The following is a 10,366-nucleotide window of genomic DNA, read 5'->3' on the forward strand; positions in this document are numbered from 1 at the left end:
GGCGGAAAGTAATGGTTGCCAATGAGTAGATTTAGACCATCAAAAGAGGGGATTTCAAATAGTACAAAACAAAAAACATAGGAATACAATAGAAAAATATTACATACAACAAACATATAAACAAAACATTTGTCTAAATGACAATAACATATTCCTTAATAACTCCATCTTCAATGCACTACAGATCATTAACCCCAACCCCCACAGCCACCTTTCACTTACTCCTTCCACAAGCAACCACAGTCAGTATTGACCCACACCTATACGATGACAGTCGTACTTCTGGACATATCGGAACAATCACTCCTACATCTAGGGTATGTTTTATTTTAGATTTACTTTTATTTTATATTATTTTTATTTATATCTTACTGCTACTTTCTAACTATAATTTATATATTTTGCATTTTATTCTCTAAATTCTTTTATAAATTCTTTCAAATTCTTTAGTGTTTCTTTCAATCTTCTACTTACAGACCGATATGTTCATCTGATAAAATTTAAGAAAAGACAACACCTCGCCCAAAATTGAAAAACAAATGGCATGAAACATCACCAAATGGAATCATATTTGAGTTTTAAGTTCGTAAATCTTTTACACCTGAAGATGGTTTTATAAAAACTGAAACATGTTGTGTAAAGAATGTTCCAAAATGTAAATCGATCAATCGATATGGAACATCAATGATATTTTATTATCTTAATTATAAGAAATTTTAAATATTGTGATAAGACGGATTAAAATAAATAAATATTTTATTTTATTGCTACAGCCTTGCTGCTTTTTTCACAGTTGTGTGCAGTTCTGTGACTGATAGGTACTTCTCTCTCCATTATCACTTTGGTTCACCAAGCCTCCTATCCTCATGTATCAAGCTTAAAGCATCCAGAGCATGAAGCTGAACACATATGTCCTCTAGAGTAGATGTATAAAACATGTGGAGCTTTATATCCTTGACATCTAAGCAACATGATGGCCAAGAAACACATACCTAATTCGATTAGTAAAATAGCCTGAACTTTACCTTTTATAAATCACATTATATTAGGTAACTTAATTGCCTCCTTTGACAAACAAGCACATCTATGTTTCTAAACAGTAATCCTTCAGTTTTTATTTAATGTAACAAAGCATAACAATTAGCAGAGTTTAGTGACAATGATGTTAAAATGTTGACTGGGGACATGGTTATGGAGATGTCAGTTGTGGGCTTTGATTTGTTATGTCATGTAGTCTTGAAGGTGGTATCAAACATTTTATGAGAATAACATTTCAGAAGGACATCTCACCTCCACATATAAGACTGTATGCATCAAAAACAAGAAGCTCACAATTTGCATAAAATATTTTATTACCTATTCTGTGTACATGTATGTAAGTTATAAGAGTCTGTCATTTTATACACATACATCCAGCAGATAAGGACACATAAGGATACACAGTTATGTACAGGGTTACAATTTCAAATCGACAAGAGTTGCCACAGCAGACTGGAATGCAGCATTACAGTCACAGGATACCATGTTGTGGATTGTTTCCTTGCGGGAACCCACATAATTATCATGACTATCTGGACCTCCTACTAAGGCACCTGTCAGTACGTGGTAATTTGGTTCAGCAGAGTTGTATGTGTCCCAATCACATGGTGCTGGTGCATCAGGGCATGAGCTACAAGGAAGACATGTATTTGGTCAGTCAAGTTCAGTCCTATTTACATGTACAGATATAGGTGTAGTATTCCTTTTTGTGTCCATTTCACTTCTTCCCAAATTTTGGAAAGTTTGTTTTGAACAAATTCTACAAACCTTTCATCAATTCTGTTGTCGGTCTGTATGTAACAGAGTCTGAACTATTTGACTGATTTTGACCAAACTTAGAATTACAAGCCCTATATCCACTATATGACATTTGCAGTGTATGAGAATCAGACCTACTGTGTAAATTTTATTAATTTTAAGGGCCATTTTAAAGCGAGGCCTAACTAAGTGATTCTGTATAGTACATACCTATCCTTTGAAAGATTTTTGTTATATGTGAGTATTACCACGTGTAACTCACCCCAGTAGCCTCTTTATTTAACTAAAGGCCTTATTGAACATTACCTTACATACCTGTATATTTTAATTCTCTGACAAATTTCAACTTGATGTGTGACACTTAGCCCGTGTTATGTAAGTCTTGTCATGTTAAAAGTATCATTCACTTCAATTCACTGTAAGGGGCACTTTGTATGAGGACACATCCCTTCAGCTCTCTAATAATTTGAATGGTATTTTGTATAGATACTAGTAAGTATTACAATGTGTAAGTTTAATTCACTATAATTCTTTTTATGGTCACTTTTATGTGGCAAACAAAGATTTAAGGCATGTCTCTGATTAGTACGATTTCAGATTTTCAAGGTGGTGTGTCTGAAGATGGCTGTATTCTGGGTTATTGTGCCATGTAGTCTGGTAGAAGTTTATAGACGTTTCAGAGGTCCTTGCTACCTCCGTCACTCATCACCTTGATGAAGGAGGCAGCAAGGACCTCTGATATACTTCTACTAGACTACACTGTGCAACCCAGAAAACAGCCATCTTCATGTCTGAATTCTTTGAAAGATGTTGATAGAAATGTATATACAATACTTAGTCATATATTATATTAGTAGATCTATTACCATGTGCAAGTTTAATTCATTTTAAGGGCCACTTTGCTTAACCCCTCGCTGAGGGAAGTCGTCTCCAGACGTGCTGGCATTTAAATTTAGGTCTTCGGAACCACGTTCAATGACGTGCGGCTGTAAGCCTAATTTCAAATGCCCATAAGTATGGAAATAATAACGACTGATATATGATGTTTGTAGTTGATTTGTCGTGGAAAAAATGATCTTTCTGTTCATGTTGGGGCAACGTCGCATTTTTGGATCTGTGATGGCAAAGTCCGTGTATGAATGCGTGACCTAAGAGTTTACGGAATCTTCACTGTGGTGATTGTTTGTGAAGGGAAGAAACGTGCCTGTTATCCCAAAAAGGTTTATTTTACAATCTTACCTAATGCTGTGAAGGACAGAGGGGAAAAAAAGTATCTGAAACGGTCAGGGACCCCATAATTTTTCTATAATATATGCCGTTTTCATGTTTCGGTGTGGCAGAATAACAACATTTTAGCACCCCTACATTTACAAGGGTATGGAAAGAAGCCTTCCTTGAAAGAGACAGGTTATAACTGTTATGTATGATGCATATATTTGGCCTTCAGTTCGGGGTCAGATGGTGGGGTGAGGCTGCAACATTTCCTCCCGCTTATTCCTGACACAGGCCTCATTGCGTGTTATGCAGGAAACGCCAGAAAAGAATAGAATCTCTTTATTTGTGTAGTGTAGTGTGGTGACGTTTCAAGAACTACATACAAAACTCAACATCTTCCATTGCTAACATACACAGTGTTCATCATATAAGATAAGATTACAAAACCAACTTTGAAATTCTAATCCACCTGCTTCCATTCCTCACACAGAGTGCTCATCTTATAAGGTAAGATTATAAAACCATCTTTTAAAAGGATTTCAGTGAAATTTCATTATTATGTCTCATATAGTTTAAAAGTTATGATAAAAAAAGTGTTTTAGAGCAAAATTTAAATGGACATCGAAAAAACCCCCACTGTACGAGCTCGACTGCGGCATTTAAACACCCCAGCTGACGGGTTAAAGAGACTTATATGACTTTAATAAAAAAAATTCTAGTCATCTCTTCTTAATTTTATTCAGAGTACCATAAACTATACATTCCTTGTTTATTATTTTCATAATATAAGTTGACTTGGTAGTCTTAACAGCCAGTACTTAAACTCGCTGTTCTGATTCATTCTGTTCATTCGGATCTTGAAGAATGCTGAAGACTTAGGTTGTATCTTTTACCCTGTTATCTTCTCTAATTGAATTTTCTCTTCAACTGATGTCATGTTTGTTGTAATATCAAGAACAGTTTTTTAGTTGATTCAGAAGTCAGGAGTAACATGATTTAGTATGGTTTATAATTAAAACTCTTAGTGTTCCTAAAAAATAAAATTATTTTTCTTGATATTTTTAATATTAATATGTATGCCTACTTTCTGTGCCATGTAAATACCCAGTCTGAATCATGGAATCATTTACAAAATTCTTTTCAATTAAGTCATTTAGCTTTGTGTATTAACTTAACCAAATTATGCAATGACATCCATACCAATGTCTACTCCTTACTGGCTTCAACAATAATTGCACCTGCATGGGATATAACCATAAAATATACCTGGATCTGTGATGTGGATGAGTCGGTGGATTTTTGCCAAAGCCCACTACAAAGCTGCGGCCTGAATCTCCCAATATGTAATCGATCTGCGTTTTGAAAAATTGCCTATAAAAAGCACCACCACTTGCTCCCAAGTCTTCTAACTGAAACAAAATATTGCTATTAGTTTTATCTACAAATTTTGCTGTGAGGCACCATATTTCACATTTATGAAACACCAGTGTCATGTACGCCTACAGCTTTGTGCAGTGCAAGGATCATGAACAGCCTATGATTAGAATTCTTTAAACCAAAAATTTATATGATGCTGAATGTACAACATACTTAGGTTATCAATAATTGGTATGCAAACTTATGTAAATTGCTGAAATCAATTCAATAAAGATTACATACTAAAACGTAGGATTCCTGTGTATCTTTGCATGTTAGCCTTATGCATTTTAATAGTTGTTTAATCAAGTATTGTGAGGGTGATCAAGTCTGTTGGGACATGCAGCATGTGTGCGAGAGATGAGAATGCAAAAAATATTTTAATAATAAAATATAAAGGGAAGGAACCACTTAGAAAATGTACGTTAACATGGGGAGATAATATTAATAGGATTATAAAGAAAACAGATTGTAAGTTATTATCTGACTAAGAAATATATATGCACCTTTGTCCTTACAAACACTGTTATGAAGATTCGACTATAGAAGGCAGTAAATATACTGATTGGCAAAGTGACTAGTCCTTCCTCAGATTAAGCTTTATTTGGACTAGTGTTACTGTCTCCAAGTCACAGATATACTTTTTAGTCTGATTCATATAAAGGCAACTGAATAATTACCTGAAAACAAATGAAAGCCGCGTTGGCAATGTGACGCAAAGGACCTACATTGTTCATATAGACGAGGCCCTTCGGTGTCCTCTTCTGCGAATCTGCCAAGTTGCCGCAGTAACTTATCACTCTGTCTTTATAAAGAGGTTTTCTCGTCAGCCTAGCCAGCAGAACCTGTAGAAGCACAGTTTGGCCTAACAGTTTCAGTGGGAAACTGAACATGTTGACAATCTTTATTGGTTCAAACAGCAAGACGGTTAAAAGATAACTTCTTGCACAAAGAATGAACTCCATTGCCAAATCCTCCGACATCATATGTAGAATAATTCACTGCTACAACTTCCGAAACATCAAGATTCAACAAACGGCGGAGCTAAAGCCCAAAAACGGTTAAAGAAACTACTGGGCAAGAACAAAAAAAAATAATGTCTAATTATGAGTTTAAACCAAAATAAACTAACTATTTTTTAAAATGGATTTCAACGGATAGTAACATTCTGTTGCCGTAAATTTCAGGTTTTTAGCAACAGCTGATTTAAACCAATATTTTAAATCATCTCCTTTTTATAGTTAACCATTCTTTTCAAATGTTATAAATTTTACAACAGATAATCAACAACAATTTTTAATTTTCGTCCAAACCAGACAGACCCTGGTAAACTGCCCCCAGATAATTGGAAGTTATACATAAGGTGGGTTTTATGGTCTTGGATTTGTGCAGTATTTTCATTGTTCAAAATGAGTGCTGGTGGGACATAAAAATGTTTCCGTTTATCAGAGTTGAATCGATTTACTTGATTCACTGAACTGAATGATCTTTTATAACGATTTTATTAATTATCTGTCTGTACTGACCTCAATTCCTGTGATCTTCGAATCCCAACTGAATTCGCTCCTCCAGTATAGGAGATCCAATTTTTTGTACAGGTATTCAGCGGTGGTCAGGTAGCTGACATCGCCAGTTGCTCTGTACAGCCAGGCGGCTCCCCAAACCAACTCATCATCATAACTGTAGGAGCTGAAGAATTGTGAAAAACTCTGTCGTTAATTAATGCCCTCCGAGACAGTTAAGTGTATAACTGTGATGTACGCAGCTGTGTTACATTACCAAAAACGTCGTGCCTAATAAGTTTCTCTTTTCTGCGAATAATCCCACCGTGTTTTACGAGACATTGCTTATAACACTAGAACTCTTATAAAATAACTAACTCCCCGGTAGCAGAACCGCAGGTCAAACACCAAAGCCCACCACCGTACATTTTAAGCCAATTTCAAAGTAATATAATTAACAGCAGTGTCTTAGTATTTCACTATTATTTGTGATAGTGTAAACTATAACAAACACCACAGAATTTAATTCAATCATGATTAATGTTTACGTTAAGAGTTTGTAGGTTTCAAAATGAAATAAAGACTTTAATAATACTTACTTATAGGAATCCTTTACATCGATAAAATCACTGTATTTTCCGCGATATTTATTGGCGAAGTCAAAAAGCTGCTTTGCGTGTGTGATCAAAGTGTTAGCATAGTTGGAATCTGTTCTATTGAACACAATGAAGGCTGCAGCCAGGGCAGCGGCCGTCTCTCCAGCCAGATCTGACCCTAGACACACACAGAACTTGAACTGCAATATTTGTGTACTGGGATTATAAATATACAGACAATGCTGTAGAATAATTCCAGAATAAAGTTTCAGGTGCCGTAGTAAATGTGATGTATCTTCCAATTTTAGATCTCGGAACTGAGGACGATGAAATAATGTAGCATAGGCTGCAGTGCCTCCTCCGGATAAGTTGTGATCATATATAAAAAAGGACAATTTTGATGAAAGTTTACCTGGATGCGATGTATTGATCTTGAATGCGGGTCTTTCCATTGTCATGTCCTCGGGGCGCCCCCAAGTTGCGCTGTCCAATTTTCGTAGTCCTACTTGCCCGTAGAATTCATTCTGGCTCACGTGCGCCTTCAGGAAATAGTCCGTGGCCCATTTTATGGCTTTGAGACCATCATCCAAGGCACCTGCAGATAACAGTAAAGTACTGGTTGCCCGAAATGTGAGCATAAGGCTACTGCTACTCTCAGGTTTGGCCCCAGTTTTGCAGTCGACTGTCCTCTGTCTTACTGGCCGAACCAAAAAACAATAAAAAAGTTGGCACTATGGTTTATTTATTCTAAAATAATCTTGGCACTCTTGTACTACTTGTTTATGTATTTTTATTGATTTTGATGTGTTTTTGAAGCCCCATTTGTTCCATGTTTATGGCTGAAGTGGTAATGTTTGCCTACATTCAATTTAGACAAATCCCTCCACTTCCCAGCATCGACACTTCAGGTCTGAAGATGGAAGCAGTATATTTTCCTAAACATTAGCACTTACCTACGAGTCTACATGGTGCCAAAACCCAGAAGGACATCACCTTCCTCCTCGCCACCCTAAAAGAAACTCAAATCTTTACTTATTATTTGCTGATTCAGTACACTGAACAGAAGAAGGTACTAGGGCACTCAACACTGCTGTGTGGTCGGCCTATGACGTACCTGATGAAGTGTATCCTCCTTCATGGTCCACGAGTCCCCAAGCCAGGACAGTGGTTGTGTACGCCATAGCGAAGCCGAACTTGACATAGTCACCAGCTGCAGGAACGTAAAATGATAAAGACTACCACATAAATGGGGTAATTCAGTTAACATTTCGTGGAACACGTATCAACTAAATAAAGAAAAAACAATATTAAGCAGACTAAGTAGGCTAAATTTATTTAGTTATTACCTGAAACACAATGTGGATTTGAAAGAAAACAAATATAGACATACATTACAGAATAACATTTTTAAATTAATGATTTATAAGTAACTTTAGTACAGTCCTTCATGAAAACCACATAGTTGATCAGCTTGTCAATAAATTCCCTGTTTTTTATGAAAACCGAAGGTTTATTGCTGTATCCATAAAAAAACCCAGTGTCCCGTTTCCGGGGAAAGTTGAATCCACCCTCACACTCTAGTCACTTAGTGAAAAAACGAGGAAACAGAGCAGTAATTTGGGTGATCATTCATAAGAGATCCTACACTATGTCAAATACTTCGGTTTTTTCTTTGTTTTAAACATGATGTCTTAACCTTTCTCTCTTCACACACACACACACACACGAGCAGGAAAACACAAGGCAGCCTACAATCAATGCCAGTTTTAGTTACACTCAATTTGTTCTTATTATTGTTTTTTTGCAGCCGAAGTTTCAGCTTAAAGGTACAAAAGAACTAAAAGTTTGTGTGTTATTATTAAAGGAACTGTAATATAGTAACTGTAAAATATTTTGCATATGGTCGTGACAAATGGGTCTTCCATTCATAACTTCTAACATACCAACAGATGGGCAAGTGTTGAAATATAGAATTAAGTTCAGTTTATTATTAAAACTCTCTAGAAATATTTGATAATTACTCACATCTGAACTGTATATTTTGAAGGGACTGGCATTTGAAGTTGTGGCGCACTTACAATCATAGTATCCTCCTGTGAGGTCCTCGCCATTTTCTCCCTTGTCATTGAGGGCTGAATCCTTCCTCCACGTGACCTTTTGATCAGGCGGTAGTTTTCCCGATCTCTGAGCTTCGTAAAAGAGGAGCGAATCGCGGAGTACTTCCGCATAATCGTAAGCTGTAACACAAAGAATAACCGTGTCCACTTATAAAATACAAAATGAGCTGGTCTTAGACAGGATAGGCGAAGGAAGAAGTCTATGGAAAAATCTTACCAGAAGAAGAGATAGGAAGGTGGGACACATTTTGAGGAAATGGTAATGGAAAGAACAGCTGAAGGGAAAAATTGTAGGGGGAGACAAAGATTGGAATATGTGACGCAGATTTTTGAGGATGTGGGCTGTAAAAAATATGTGGAAATGAAGAGAGTGGTGCAAGATAGGTGAAAATGGAGGACCACATCAAACCAGTTGAAAGACTGATGACAAACAAACAAACATGAAAACAACTCCTACTTCTGCTCATATTCACTGGCTCAGGATAAAATAACATGATAGGCCTAAGTGTTTTTTCAAACGACTTTAATGGCACACGTCACTTTTGTCAATAGATTTGAAACTTGGAATTGGATAGTTGTGATCGATAAAAACGTCCTTAGAAACTGGTAGCAAAACGGCCTGATCATCCGCTGTTGTTTACCTTGACAAAGTGCAAGCGCAGACAGAAGGCAAATGATCTGCATTTTGATTGGCACTGTTGACTCTATGGAATTGGTTGAAATTTGTCTCTCGTTTCGTATTTATACGTAACACCCATATCAACTAAATGTCACCTTCAGTGTCAAACTTGGTTTCGGCCTATAATTTGAAACTTCCGTATTTGATGTTGAATGTGTAAAAGCAGGTGAAAATGTTTAGAACATATGGTTGTAAAGGATTTATTTTTAATATGCCCACCCCTAATATACCATTATTTGTTGAACATACAATATGATTTTTCTGAAGGACATCGGATTTTATAATTATATAATTGTCATGACCTTGTTGGCCTGCCTACTGTAAGTTTCTGAAATTCTCAGGTTTACAGCATTTATATAACATGACAATAACTCACACTTCCTGTGATTCAAATATATGTTGTATTACATCACTTTCATACACGTTACTCTTGTGAGCCAGATATTTTGTTACGACTGAATAAAATGTTCTAGGTATTCAACAAAGACTGAAGAGTCGGACCATTCGTTTATACACACCATTCCCAAACACCACTTCGTCCACCCTTCAGCATCCATTCTTTAAAATGAACACGGGGAATAATAAACATCTGTGGGATACTATTACCCAAAATATTGACGCAGGCTATGCATGTAATATTATAGCCCCTTTCCACTTATGTAACACTGCCTACTTGTTTATTGCCCTATTAAGTAACAGCCTTGTAATAATGTCTGGAGAGTGTATAGTTATATTGGCTGTTTCGTCCAGATTTTAAATATTGTTTGGAATAAATTATAGTAGGTTAAAATGTAGTCGCTGATCGATAAACAGGTAAAATAACTTACACGTCAAACTAAAGTAAGGTGACACTGATGTACTAGTTTCCTGTAACAAAATGGCTGTACGCATAGATTAACACAAATAAGATATGTTGTCATGAAACCATGATGGGAGGATAATCTCAGGCGGATCTATGGGAGATTGGAGTTGAAGGAAACTGGATTTTGTTGGCCCAGGACAGGGTCCGGTGGAGGGCTTTGGTTAATTCGGTGATGAACCTTT

General features: G+C 36.3%; 1 protein-coding gene across 6 annotated transcripts; it reads right to left on the bottom strand.

The window, feature by feature from the left end:
- Positions 1 to 1,334: 1,334 nt before the first annotated feature.
- Positions 1,335 to 10,350, bottom strand: LOC110837462 (uncharacterized). 6 transcript variants are annotated; one of them, XM_087349553.1, is made up of 9 exons: positions 10,150 to 10,350; positions 8,605 to 8,763; positions 7,641 to 7,736; positions 6,939 to 7,121; positions 6,530 to 6,704; positions 5,955 to 6,117; positions 5,157 to 5,273; positions 4,279 to 4,421; positions 1,335 to 1,669 (listed from the first exon to the last, which is right to left on the bottom strand). In XM_087349553.1, exons 1-9 carry the CDS (start codon positions 10,211 to 10,213, stop codon positions 1,456 to 1,458), a joined length of 1,314 nt encoding a protein of 437 aa, XP_087205679.1. In that variant the 5' UTR covers positions 10,214 to 10,350; the 3' UTR covers positions 1,335 to 1,455. The 6 variants fall into 6 exon arrangements, with proteins under 6 accessions (XP_087205679.1, XP_087205678.1, XP_021935277.2 ...); XM_087349552.1 differs by having other exon boundaries at positions 5,109 to 5,273; positions 10,150 to 10,344; XM_022079585.2 differs by lacking the exon at positions 10,150 to 10,350 and adding an exon at positions 9,285 to 9,518 and having other exon boundaries at positions 5,109 to 5,273.
- Positions 10,351 to 10,366: the final 16 nt, after the last annotated feature.

Source organism: Zootermopsis nevadensis, unplaced genomic scaffold, assembly GCF_977971745.1.
Source record: "Zootermopsis nevadensis isolate Lab colony 2312 unplaced genomic scaffold, Znev_1.0 Znev_ptg000016l, whole genome shotgun sequence".
NCBI lineage: Eukaryota > Metazoa > Arthropoda > Insecta > Blattodea > Termopsidae > Zootermopsis > Zootermopsis nevadensis.